General features: G+C 32.8%; 1 protein-coding gene across 4 annotated transcripts in view; it reads right to left on the reverse strand.

Moving 5' to 3' along the window:
- Positions 1 to 562: 562 nt before the first annotated feature.
- LOC139496373 (shematrin-like protein 3) overlaps positions 563 to 15317 on the reverse strand; it is a 38692-nt gene continuing 23937 nt past the window's right edge. For 2 of the 4 annotated variants that reach the window (XM_071284944.1, XM_071284947.1), the window contains exons 2-3: positions 886 to 1264; positions 563 to 634 (exon numbers count right to left, since the gene is read on the reverse strand). In XM_071284944.1, the coding sequence (XP_071141045.1) occupies positions 897 to 1264 (368 nt within the window). In that variant the 3' untranslated portion in view covers positions 563 to 634; positions 886 to 896. Of the gene's footprint in view, positions 635 to 885; positions 1265 to 14096; positions 14169 to 14577; positions 14957 to 15317 lie in introns of those variants that run through there. The other 2 variants (XM_071284945.1, XM_071284946.1) reach the window with 1 other exon arrangement.

A 15317-nucleotide genomic window follows, 5' to 3' on the forward strand; every position in this document is an offset into this window, starting at 1 on the left:
ACATCGGTCTTATCTATATTAAAAACAAGAAACAATGTTTTGCCTTAGTAAAAATATTCTATTATTTGCTACGCTCAAAAGAATTTTAAATGTCAGACATTGGACAGTAACCTTTAGAAATATAATACCAGTTAAACATATAGTATTGTATTTGCCATTTGATAAGGGACTTTTCATTTTTTTTATTCATATTTTCCTTTAAGTGATTTTACTTTCTATGTCAGAGATATGACATATGATCATACCTTAATATGATGGAGTTTACATTTACACACACACACAATGATCATTGCAAAGTAGAATAAATGTTTATTTATCCCGGCAGGGAAAACCTGTTTTTGATGAAGGTTTAAATTGTATATCAAGGTTTGTGTTGTGTTTTAATTGTTAGAGCAATTATTACTGTAAGCTATAGATTAGTATTGATGTTGTCGTCGTTTTACCTTATTTTAACCATTGACTTGTAAAATCTTTGAAATACTTAGGTAGAAATACATTTAAAAATAATCATTAGTCAACCAAAACCTCAATGTGTCTGTAAATCAAATTAAAAAAAATAAAGTTGGTCTAGAATATATTTATTTAAAAGATATATAATTCGCAAGCATTTCATATCAGGTCTTCTTCGTGTTACCTAAAACGAGAGAAGACAATAATTAACATTTTCTGGATAATCTGTATCATTAATCAAAACTTAAGATAAGCTTAAAGAGAAAGTACTGTATAATATGTGATCAATTCAAGCTAGTTAATTATTACTTTTTGATGCATGACCCTAACTACAAATTGGTCCAAACTATTCTTATTAAAGTGGTGAATTTGCTTACACGGTTAATACACAAATGTATGATATTTATATCATACACTAAAAAGATGCAAACTTACCGTTAGAATATCTAATAGTATCCTTTACCAGTTGATCCGTATCCACCGACAATCCTACTGCCTCCACTAACTACGCTGACTGGTCCAGTTACAATACCACCAATTGGACCTCCAATACCACCGATTGGACCAAGAAGTCCACTACCACCTCCAACAAGACCACTAACGCCACCGATGATACCTCCACCACCAATAATACCAGCTCCTCCAAGTGAAGCACCGTAATTTTGGTTGGTTACCCACCATGGCAATAGGGAACAACAAGTATTCAAACTACCAGGAAGGAGTGGTGCCAAGTTACATTTCTTGTTGAGTTTAATCTGTCCTGGAGCACATTTCAAACTACATGTGCACCATGGTTGGCCTCCACCGACAAGTCCTGCAATTTAAACAAAACGTATTAACATTGAGATTTGATATTAGATGAAGAACATATTTAATAAATGAGCTGGAATATTCACCAATGCAGACATATACATATATAAAAAGAATATGTGGTGTAATTAGCAATGAGTTGACTCGCTAAGGATCAAATGACATAACATTTAGCAACTAAATATTATCGAACGGTTTCAATAATTGCAATTTGGTAAATTATTTTGAAAAAAATTGCATGAAATTAGTACTTATATATATATATATATATACAATATGGACACATTTTGTTGATGCTATTGTTCAGAACTATTTTGTTGCGGCTTTTTCCTTATTGATAATAGAAATGGTCATTTAGAACATACCTGTATTTAATCCTCCGATCAATCCTTCTAAACCACCACCATTTAACAGAAGTCTTATTTACAGTTTTTAAAAATTTCATATTTGAAAAGTTACCGAGTGCCACATATGGAGCAGGTTTACCCATCCAGAATTTCCAAAATCACTCATAATTGTTCTTTGTTCGTGTTTCTAGGTTTTTAGTTTGATGTGTTGTATTTTATGTACTATTGTTTGACTATTGATCGCATGAGTTATGAGTTTCTGTAGTCAGCTGTCGTATTTTACCTCTCTATTAAAGAATTTACAGTTCCAACCTTTTTAGCATTTTGACATAAGATATCAGGACCATAGTTTTTGGTGAATGAGTTTTATAACTAAGCTCTCATTTCTATAGTAATGCATCAGATTCTTTTTTTATTTTTGAGAAATTGATATATAAGGACATCAGTCAGTATTCGACTGTTACTTTAACTTTCCTTAACCATGTTATTTAATGCATTACTTTGACGTGTCATAAACTATAATGATAGATGTAATTAATTTAACCGAAAGTAGATCATCAATCTCAATCTCAAAGGAAAGATAGTTTAGAAATAGTAAATTGAAAACCTACTTGTTTTACTAAAAAAAAGGCAATGATTTTTTTCAACATCTCATTTTCTGTCTCGCACGTATCGATATTTTTTAGTGATAATAAGCTCAGTCTGGTAATTAAGGTGTGTTTATACACTGCATGAGAAACATGGATACAGAGCACTTTCATATATCATATGTCAGCTATCATGCACAGCGGTATATTCACGCTGTCGATAATAACCAGCAAATATCAAATACAAGGTAAAACTCTGTCTAGTTCTGTTCGGGATTACATCAGCAAAGTGCACGTAATCATGATATATATCCATGATAATGGCGTGAACTGCATTATAGTGTTAAGAAACAGATTGATCATTAATCATGTGTGGTTATTTAATGTTAAAAATATATAAACAACATTGTCATCTTACATCAACTTATAAATGAATGTATACGATTTGTTGATCGGCATACGATTATGACTAGTTCAAATATTTAACATAATTAACCACCTGTGCAGTTTAAGACAGTTTTTATCACTTAACCTAAAGGGATACTTGGTTTATTTGTTTTAATTCAAAACTTTCCTTAAATGGATTCAGAATTTTCATCAAATGGATTTTTGACTTATAAATTTTAAAATCCTGAGATTTGCACATGTTAGCCTCAAACTTTCGTATACAAGTTAATCAAGACAAACGTGTGATACGTTTAAACATAACAAAAAAATTATAGAAATCAAAGTTTCAACTTTCTCAGGCAACTTTTATACAGATATGGTCAACAATGTCCTTTGGTATTTTGTTTGTATTAATTTAAGTCTCAGGGTGCGGGAGTTTTTCGCTACGTTACAGACCCGTTGGTTGATTTCGGTTGTTGTCTGCTCTATGGTCGGGTTGGTGTCTCTTTTACCCATTCCCCATTTCCATTCTCAATTTTATTACATCTTATTTCTGTAGTTATAGAGCTTGGGCTGCATGTGTAATTATTGAGCCCTTCTGAAGAAAGGCACTTTCGAAAAATCGCTTAGAACTCACTAAATGTATTTAAAAAGATAATGTTTGTTCAAATACTCGGTAGAAATAACTATTTTTTTTCAGATCTGCAATCAATATTTTGTTCTGACATGATTATAAGATATCAAAATTAGAAGATGTGCTGTTAAGGCTAAAACATTTGAATGTAAGATATTACATGCAACAACAATGACAAAAACCCTCACAATGTATAGTTAGCTATACAACTCTCGGCTATTGAAGATCGACACAATTTTAACAGCCTTATTTATAATACAACAAAACGAAATATGACCAGCTTGAACCAACGGCAAACTCAAAACAACATGCTCCTGACTCGGGACTGGTTCATACTGACAGAAAGTGTTAAAACGTCACCAGTGTCTGAGAAGAAAGTTAGAACCGGGGATAAATTTAAAAAACAAAGTCGTCTGATTTTCTAAAAAAATATCGCATGATACCAAGACCTTGTTGATATATATTCTAAGTCAACTTAGATAATACTATACGGTCTGGATAAAAATTGATAGTACTGACTTTGTTTATCACTTTTATAATGTGGTATATTATTCTTTTATTTGCTTTTGCTAAATGAATAATTTTAATGTTACATCTATTTTTGGTAATGTGTTGTTCATATTCCTGGGTACTTATACATCTTGTTATTATGTGATTGTGCTTACATAAATATTTGTAGTACTGGCATTTGTTTTTGCTAATTTGCTTTGTCTATATGCCTTTCAATTTTTCTTTGTTGACAAATTTGTATGTATTGAGGTTCAGATTATAACACAATATTGACTGCTGTACCCTTTTTTACATTTTTGTTTGTTTTGTACACACATCGTTGTCAATATATTGGAATGTTATGCACGTGCCATCCAAGTAAGAGAATATAGCACTTTTGAAATCAGTTGTAAATGCCCGTTCACTTATAAGTTCAAGTATAAAACATGTGAAACGAAAACGTATTACTTTCGTCTAAAATGAACTATAATATGATGCAATATTTACCGTTGACAAATTATTTTAGCCATTTACAACTGGCTGACATCATCGAACAATGTTATGTTTATTCATCTAATTAGATCTTATAGTATGTTCGTGATAGTTGCATGCTATGCATCTGACTTTGACACTAACAAAACCTCCTTAATCAAAATATGCACATTTTTAAACCGAAATTTTAAAAATCTCCGTTTTCATAATATATCAAACCAATATTTTTTAAGATCTGTATAACGTGCTTAACAATAATTATTGTATATAAAGACATGCATATTTGAGTATACTTCAAATCTTCTACAGATCATATTTGCTCATCATAATGTTGAATCTTCTCCTAGTTTTGCTTGTCGCTTCTGTTTCGGCATATGGCAAAGTAGGTCCATATTTAGGAGGACTTGTTAGTGGTGGAGTTCTCACTAGTGGTCCACTGATTGGCGGCGGCGGAATTATTGGTGGATCTGGAGGAATTGTCAGTGGTGGTGGACTTCTGCTAAACAATGGGGGATTAGGAGGATTAGGAGGGTTGATCGGAGAATTAAACACAGGTATATTGTAAATAACGTTATGTTATCTATGAGGGAAAATCTACAATCCATTATACAATGGTTCCTAACAATAGCATAAACACACATTTCTCATATTTGAATGTTTATTTGTTCTGACATTGTATTCATCCTTTTTGAAATAAGGTACCTAATTTCAATTGTTTGAGTCGTGTTATGACCTATAGTTGATAAGTGTTGTGTCATTGGTCCCCAGTGAGTACTGTCATTACACCATATATTCCATATATTCTTTTTATACCTTATGAATAATCAATGTCTACATTAAACGTACATGTAGGTGAACGTTCTAGCTGAAGATAAAATAACAAAATACGCTATGAACTCTATGACATCAACAGGTCAAAAACTGGTGGACTCTTATTCATCGGCGGTATACGATAAGCTCAAATTAAGACATGTTTTCCCTGCTGATAGTATACAAAATTAAAAAGTCAAACACCACCAGCCAGACATACATTTGGCCATATATTTATTTGATTTTTTTATCATACAGCTTTACAGCACCTGCATACGGGGTATATATCTACCAATTGATATGATATTCCCGTGCTTGCGTTTCCTTTCATGATTTTCTTGATAGAGGGTTGCTGCTCATAAGGAAGCTATTAAACCAAGAGTTCCAAATGGTGAAGTTGAAATCATCCCTTCGTAAATTTTACGGACGCCATCACGAGTTGGTTGACCGTTATGGAATAACCGTATCACAAATGATATCGGATATGTTCCTTACGTCGTAACTACAATCCCCTTCCCTTTCCTGAATGTGACCTACCGAATTAGACTATTTACCGAATTTGTTATCACATAAGCAACACGACGGGTGACGCATGTGGAGCAGGATCTGCTTACCCTTCCGGAGCACCTGAGATCACCCCTAGTTTTTGGTGGGGTTCGTGTTGTTTATTCTTTAGTTGTCTATGTTGTGTCATGTGTACTATTGTTTTTCTGTTTGTCTTTTTCATTTTTAGCCATGGCGTTGTCAGTTTGTTTTAGATTTATGAGTTTGACTGTCCCTTTGGTATCTTTCGTCCCTCTTCTTTTACACATTTCATTGTATTTACATAAGTCTGATATTGGGATGGTTTCTCACGAAAACTCATTATTATGGTGATTCAAGAAATTCTAAAAATGTCCTTTCGTAAAATATTATTTATCAAGAATTTACGTCATTGGACGATTTAATTTACATAACTTTTTCAAATCTCGATGTTTTGATTTGTTTTCAGGACTTGTCGGTAGAGGTGCACATGCAGTTTGAAATGTGCCCCAGGACAGATTAAACTCAACAAGAACTGTAACTTGGGACCTCTCCTTCCTGGTGGTTTGAATACTTGCTGTTCCTTATTGCCATGGTGGGTAACCAACCAAAATTACGGTGCCTCCCTTGGAGGAGCTGGTATTATTGGTGGCGGAGGTATTATTGGCAGTGGCGGTATCATCGGTGGTGTTAGTGGTCTTGTTGGAGGTGGTAATGGACTTCTTGGTCCAATTGGTGGTATTGGTGGTGTTGTAACAGGACCAGTCAGTGTCATTAGAGGTAGCAGCAATGTTGTTAGCGGACCAATTGGTAAAGGCGGATATTATTAAGTATATAAATAGTAAGTTGGTTTTTTTCATATCTATTTTCGATGACATTTCCTCTTTAACTGTGAATTACTGGACAGGTGTAAATCATCAACAATCAGATTCACTACGATCAACGTATTTGTGTAGTCATGTTTCAGTTTTGAAAATACGAAAATTAGAGGAATTATATTGTTGTTTAAACTTCCGTACAATCTTTGTTTTTCCCCTTTAAAACAAAATAGTAGTATTTATGAACTTCCAAGTTTAGTATATGTCTTTTTATGAAACCAGATGTAAAATGGGAACAGCTAATGTTTTGTTACATAAATACAGGTGACAAATTAGCAAATGACCAGTACTGCATTATTGTTACGTTCACTTTTGTGATGGATTATATATTAACACATTTAAGATATATGACCTACTTACATTATCATTGGTAGAAGCATGGTAACATTTGTTTCTATCATATCTGGACTAACACATTAACATACGTTAATTCTTATTCAGCAGAATAAAATCGTTTACAAATAATAAGAGTTTAAACTTAACAAATCAGACAAAATGCTAAAGAAAATAAAAAAAAAACAAAAAAAATACACATTTGTTGTGTCTCAACTAAGAGTTGACATTGACTGTGTATCTGTAGCATTAATTCATGTATTTTTTCTTTGTAGTTGACAGTGATACGAAACAGAAATGGCATGCTTGCAATCTGTTAAGGTCTTTTATAAATAAAATCATCAGAAACAAATGCATTTGTTAATTTTGGTCCATGTGTGGTTCTGTTAACAATCGGAGTTTGCATGTTTGCTCGTGTAATTTGTTTTCCTAAAAAATTACCTCTTCATTCCGAAGGAGTTACATATAATAACAAGCTTAAATGACAAATGAGACAATAAAAGAAATAGTTGACATGTTTCATGCAGTTTTGAAACTTTGTTCGTTTAGCTTTACCGATTTATTTCTAACGAATAACGGTATTCTACCGTTGCCTTTTGTTATTCTACATTTAATAAAACACTTGCGGCGATATGTTGAGTTTCAAAAAGAAAAGCACATCATGTTCAGCTGGAATGCATTTTCTAAGAAAGAAAAAGCGTGAACACAGTATAACACTAGTTGAGTTAGATATCTGTGAATGTTTCCACTAAGAGGATTTAAGAACCTTAACTGACTTTGCATATTACAGAAATGCATATACATATTCTTTACATATTCGTGATTGTTATACAACTATGGTATCTTTCTACGAAACTGTTGTCACATTTGTGACACTCGGAAGAAATTATATAGTTTCTAGGCTGACTAACTGCTTTAGAAAAAAAGCAAAACAAAGATGTGAAACCGGTTGTAGAAAAATGTAGAACATTAAAGGACTTTAGGAGCATTTTTTAATTCAATTTTATTTATATTTTCACTAGTGTGGACACAGAATTCAATTTTAGGTATATAATCACATGGTTCGAATCCCGGCGAGGGAAGAACCAAAAATTTGCGAAAGCAAATTTACAGATCTAACATTGTTGGGTTGATGTTTAGACGAGTTGTATATATATATATAGATTAGGTGTCACGATATCACAGTAGCATGGGTTCGAATCCCGGCGAGGGAAGAAGCAAAAATTTGCGAAAGCAAATTTACAGATCTAACATTGTTGGGTTGATGTTTAGACGAGTTGTATATACATTATGTACACAGCCATGTATCACCATCATTGATAGCGATCCGATGGATACATCTGTTGTAGGATTGTCACTGACTCAGACGTACTTATAAATATAATTATTTTCTGTGACTGTATCTTATATTAATTTTGTAGGATCCTTTACTATAGATAATTTAGCTGATCTGTAACAATAACATCTTCATGCCTTATATATCATGTACTGCAGTACGCCGCTAGATTAAAACTGACGTGGAAAGGTAACACACGGCCAGCGAAAGCTCTATTCTTAAGAGCCCAAGTGGTCGTGTGGTCTAGCGGGACGACTGCAGTGCAGGCAATTAGGTGTCACGATATCACAGTAGCATGGGTTCGAATCCCGGCGAGGAAAAAGCAAAAATTTGCGAAAGCAAATTTACAGATCTAACATTGTTGGGTTGATGTTTAGACGAGTTGTATATATATTATGTACACAGCCATGTATCACCATCATTGATGGCGATCCGATGGATACATCTGTTGTAGGGTTGTCACTGACTCAGACGTACTTATAAATATAATTATTTTCTGTGACTGTATTTTACATTAATTTGTAGGATCCTTTACTATAGATAATTTAGCTGATCTGTAACAATAACATCTTCATGCCTTATATATCATGTACTGCAGTACGCCGCTAGATTAAAACTGACGTGGAAAGGTAACACACGGCCATCGAAAGCTCTATTTTTAAGAGCCCAGGTGGTCGTGTGGTCTAGCGGGACGGCTGCAGTGCAGGCGATTAGGTGTCACGATATCACAGTAGCATGGGTTCGAATCCCGGCGAGGGAAGAACCAAAAATTTGCGAAAGCAAATTTACAGATCTAACATTGTTGGGTTGATGTTTAGACCAGTTGTATATATATATATATATATATATATATACATAAATGTTGACACCTCATGTTTGTGGCATAACATATTGACCAAAAGTTTATTGTTTCTGTTTAGTATTAAATTTATATTAATATCCATTTTGTAACATCTTGTGGTTAATTTTATTTGACAATCGCCAATGGCGGACAGCAGGGTTAAAGAATATCAGTTGTTTGACCTGTTTGTCAAATGCCTTTTGTTTAAATATACTTTTTCACTTTTTTGGTCTTTTGGAACGAAATTTGATTTACATGCACACGTATAAAAATTGCTGTTTTTATCCAACGCATTCATAGGTTTGAACGTAGTTTTCAAGTTAGACTTGTTGATATGTTTTCATTTGGGCTTGTATCATAATTTTCCCTCCGGTTTATATGATCCGGTCATCCTATATATAGACTCTTCCTCATTATTTATGAATGTGCCTATCCCCAGTCAGGAGCCTGTAATTCAGTGGTTTTCGTTTGTTTATGTGTTACATATTTGTTTTTCGTTCATTTTTTACACAAATAAGGCCGTTAGTTTTCTCGTTTGAATTGTTTTAAATTGTCTTATCGGAGCCTTTTATAACTGACAATGCGGTATGGGCTTTGCTCATTGTTGAAGGCCGTACGGTGACCTATAGTTGTTAATGTCTGTGTCATTTTGGTCTTTTATGGATAAAGTCTATTTAAAATTGAGGATAAATTATATGGCCTTCCAAATACTGTTTCGATCCCTAACGTCACTGAGGAGACATTTATTGTCGAAATCCGGATCATGTGTACCAAAAATATATTGACACTTTATGTTTGTTGCATAATTTCTTGACCACAAGTTTATTGTTTTCTGTTTAGTATTAAATTTATATTAAGGGAACATATATTTATTCTAGTGAGCTTCCTCCGGGCATGATTGGAGGATGCTCAGCGCCTTTTAGAGGATTGTTATCGTTAATACACCATTACATTCTCATGAATGTCAATCAAATGGAAAAGTTTATAATTAAGAGCTTGTATGAGTTTTTTGTGAGCCTTTTGTATGTCTGTAATAATAAAGTTTTACTTTGTTGCCCTAGACAATTACTTAATTGACACACATGCATGCATATCAAAACTTGATTTTAAACAGTTAAGGAACAATTTGTCAAAATTAGTACGAAAAGCACTAATCATTGCTAATAGAACTAAAACATAATGATAGCATTTATATATCTAAAGCCAATAAAAAATAACACAACAGTGATTGTAAATAAGATCGATTACAACAAAGCAGGAACACGTAACCTTAACAGTAATCATTACTTGAAAATAAATAAACAAACTAATAGCGTTGTTTTCAAATCTATAAAAGATATTGTTGATAAACTATATAGGAAACAAGAAATAGATTCACAAACTTTATATTTCTTGAAGAATTATAACGAATCAAAACATGGACACATGTACATTTTGTTTCAAACTTCATAAAATCTATCTAAAAATAATTAATGAGGAATTTCGAACTGGTCATATAGTTGGCAACATAATCGTTTATTTACTACTAATACTCAATAAGTGTAACTCTACCACGAGACACATTGAAAGATTACTGGATCTGAATTTAAAATGAAGAGGCATCACTTTTACATTCAACATACGAAAGACTTCATTAATAAAATAGAGTCGCACAAGGTCAAGAAATAATGCATTCGTATTGTCTATGATGTAATGTAAATGTAAACAAATATGAAGAATGATAACTTAAAAGAAACAGTTATCAATGTACCAGAATCAGTTGCCACACAGACATATACATTATAAAATTTCCAACAAAAAAAATTTAACGGCATTTGATAAATTAATACTAAGAAACAATGCATTTGAATTTAATGGACAGTTATAAACAAAAAAAATCATAGGAGCGCATATTGGTGGTATATTTTCTCAGACATGCAGTTGTACATCTGTCTTTCTTATAATAAAATATCTTAGATACCTTCCAATGGAAAGAGAACATAATAGTACAATATTGATACATATGTAAAATGTTATTCGGTTGAAATAAAGTTTTATAGATTTAGAAACTTTTCTTACTTTCATGCACATATTGATAAATTTCTGATGTGAAAAAAAAACACAAACGGATTGCACAGTTTATTGATTGCAATGTAAGTCATTCAGGAAAGATCAAAAAGGCATTTTACCTAGTTGAATACATAATTATATAAAGATGTTACATATGTGTTACATTTTAACGTTGCGTCGTTTGTTTTCTCTTATTTTGGAGTGTAAATTCACATTGTGATAAGACGTGTCACGGTACTTGTCTATCCCAAATTCATGTATTTGGTTTTGATGTTATATTTGTTATTCTCGTGGGATTTTGTCTGTTGCTTGGTCCGTTTCTGTGTGTGTTACATTGTAATGTTGTATCGGTGTTCTCTTCTTATATTTAATGCGTTTCCCTCAGTTTTAGTTTGTTACCCCGATTTTGTTTTTTGTCCATGGATTTATGAGTTTGAACAGCGGTTTACTACTGTTGCCTTTATTTACCTAAAGGATCAAAACTTTCTTTGAACATGTTGAACTTACCAACAAAAAAATATTGCAAATTATTTTTGATAATTATACTTTTATTAATCCATAGACATATTATATTAAATAGGTAATATGTTCATAATGTCAGTAATATATTGAAACTCTACTCTAAGAAATTGCAATGTCTGTAAAATATTAATAAGTGTACAGAACAAAGATGTTGCATACCATCTTGATCACAAGTTTATTGTTTTCTGTTTAGTATTAAATTTATATTAAGATCCATTTTGTTACATCTTGTGATCAATTTTATTTGGCAATCGCCAATGGCAGTCAACAGGGTTAAAGAGCATCAGTTGTTCGACCTGTTAGTCAATATTATACCAGCTTAGATCGGAAAAAAACTGTTAATTGGGACTGTATTTCCACGCAGTTGTTTCAACATCTCAACTGTCCCCACCTTTAGAGTTGTGCCATTTCACATCGCACATAACTATTTTTATTTTGTCATATCTTTGTAGTCTTTGCGCCGTATTTGGAAAGTTTAAAATTGTACCAGCGTCTGTGATTTCGCTTTAAATATATCAATCTCAAGATTTTAATAATGCCTAAAACATAAATGCGAGTAAATAAAAGACATTCATTCAATTAAATAAAAAAAATATGCCTTTGTTACATAATAGCTTTCACTGCTGGTGGACGTTTTGTTCCCGAGGGTATCACCAGTCAAGTAGTCAACCCTACAGTGTGACATGAATATCAATAATGTGGTCATTTTTATAAATGTTTTTAGTTTACAAAAAATGGAATTTTTCGAAAAACTAAGGATTTTCTTATCCCAGGATAACCTTAGCCGTATTTGGCACAACTTTTTGAATTTTTGGATCCTCAATGCTCATTGACTTTTTACTTGTTTGGCGGTATAAATATTTTGATATGAGCGTCACTGATGCGTCTTATGTAGACGAAATGCGCGTCTGGCGTACTAAATTATAATCCTGGTATCTTTGATAACTATTATCATTCGATCTTTGCCGCCATGACCTGTTTATTTATGTGCCTTTTTAAAAATACCATAGAGTTCCTCTAGGAAGACATAACATTTGAAATTTCCCTCTTCATTCTCGTTGACATAAGTTGTCAACCTCTCAAAACCACCAATGTTAAAAGTGTCATACCTTCTGATATTGTAGTAATCTTTTGTCGCTTTCTTCTCCGATGATTCCAAAAGTTTGATATTTGCCAAACAATCATATTAGAAACATAATTAAGAAAATACTTTATCAATATTTATTTCAAGAAAAAATCTCTAGATATACATACATTCCATATTTCACTTATTGCCTTAATTTATGTTCGGCAATAGGATGAATAATCATCATCAGATTTCAGGAAATAAGCTTAATGCCTGAAAATTTCAGGAGCCCCCTTAAGGATCCAAAATTCCAAAAAGTTGTGCCAATTACGGCTCAGGTAATCAATCTATGCCTTGGATACAAGAAATATCGCTTAAACATGACATTTTGTGATATAATTCATTGATAAACTCTTTTTTCTGTATTGACGCATCCCTGCTCTGTACACCTTTATTTCTTTTTGAAACTACCAATATCCACAACCTAAGTACCAGAATAGCAACATCACCTGTAGATGATATATATAGTTCCTATCTCATTCAATATTCTGGAGCTTGAAGCTACTACACAGACTTTGTTACATTAACCAGGTTCTAAATAGAAAATTGATGATCAAAGAGTATGTCAAAGAACGTCTAGTCCTTTTTCTTGAAAAAAAGGTTCATCAGAAGAAACCATGACCTTATTTATGAATATACATGTACTGTATCAACTTCACAATTAATATACGATTGTCTTGAATCCTACAATATTGGTACTGACCGTGTGCACCATCTTGATAACGTGTTATAGTATTATGTTTTTAATTATACGTCTATGCAAAATTTTTACTTTTACTTTTTAGTCCATTAATGATATTATCCAATTTACGTGACTCGGTTCTTATACATTCTGAAATTGCCTCATTGTGCTTTGATAAATGTTTGTGTTATTGTCTATAGTTTACATTGACATGCTGTTGGTTATATGCCTTGGTTTTATTTTATTTCTTGATATATTTTCTTGTTTTATAGTGTTTAAGAGTACAACGCAATGTTGACTGCTTTCCTCCTAGTTTTATACATGAATAACATACTACATGTATTGTGTCTGTGTTTTTTGTTCTCACCCCGTTGTCAGTATAATGGAATACATTGTATGATGCATCTGTCAGATAAGGGATCATTGTCGTCAGCTTGACAATCATGTTCATTCCGCCATATTAGATATATGTAAGTGCCTATACACAGTCAAACATATGACAGTGATCAAAGTATAGATTACTACATGTTGCGTCATGTGTTCTATTGTTTTTCTGTTTGTCTTTTTCATTTTTAGCCATGGCGTTGTCAGTTTGTTTTAGATTTATGAGTTTGACTGTCCCTTTGGTATCTTTCGTCTCTCTTTTACTACAAAGTGTTAGTTCTATAGAATGATGTTCGTCTTGTCGTCGTGTTGCGTTCTTTGTACGAATGACAGGCAAAATCTTCACAAAATTTTGGTAAAAAATAGTTAAAAATAATCCGTACACAACTAAACACCTAACATAAATAAACATGAAAGTTGGTCAGGGATATATTTATTTTACAAATGTACAATTTTAAGGCATTTCAGACAAGGTGTTCTTCGTGTTATCTACAAAGAGACAATATATTAATTAAAATGTTTCAAAGGTTTTCTGGATAATATATATTATAAATCATGTATATCAAATGCTAAGATTGACCCGAAAAGAAAGGTTCACTTAAATTTGTTTTCAAAACTCTAGTTAATGTAAATTGGATTCTTAGTTGTCTGTAGCAAGGTGTTGTTTATCTATGTATTATATGTTTACAAAAACACAGCAGGAAGCATGCGACTACAAATAACCTCATTTTTGACAACTCGATCAGCTTCATACTGTTTGACATCTGAAAACTTCAAGCCATCTGAAAAATACTTTTTTTGCACGACCCGAACAATACTTTGTCGAAATTAATTGTTATTAAAGAGGTCGATGTGCATACATCGTTAATACACAAAGAATAATAAACTAGAAACTTACCTTTATCATATCTAATAGTATCCTTTACCAGTTGGTCCGTATCCACCGACAACCCTGCTGCCTCCAGTAACTACGCTGACTGGTCCAGTTACAATACCACCAATTGAACCTCCAATACCACCGATTGGACCAAGAAGTCCACTACCACCTTCAACAAGACCACTAACACCACCGATGATACCTCCACTACCAATAATACCAGCTCCTCCTAGAGAAGCACCGTAATTTTGGTTGGTTACCCACCATGGCAATAAGGAACAACAAGTATTCAAACTACCAGGAAGGAGTGGTGCAAAGTTACATTTCTTGTTGAGTTTAATCTGTCCTGGAGCACATTTCAAGCTGCATGTGCACCATGGTTGACCTCCACCGACAAGTCCTGCAATTTAAACAAAATGTATTAACTTCAAGATTTGATATTGGATGAAAAACATATTTAATAAATGAGCTGGAATATTCACTAATGCAGACATATACATATAAAAAAAAGAATATGTGGTGTAATTAGCAATGAGTTAACTCGCTAAAGATCAATAGTTATCAAAAGTACCGGGATTATAATGTTATACACCAGTCTACATAAGACTCATCAGTGACGCTCAGATCAAAATAGTTAAAAAGCCAAATAAATACAAAGTTGAAGAGCATTGAGGATAAAAAATTTAAAAAAAGTTGTGCCAAATACGGCTACGGTAATCTACTCCTGGGGTAAGAAATGACACAACATTTAGCAACTAAAT

The sequence above is a fragment of the Mytilus edulis genome, chromosome 11, assembly GCF_963676685.1.
Source record: "Mytilus edulis chromosome 11, xbMytEdul2.2, whole genome shotgun sequence".
Classification (NCBI taxonomy): Eukaryota; Metazoa; Mollusca; class Bivalvia; order Mytilida; family Mytilidae; genus Mytilus; species Mytilus edulis.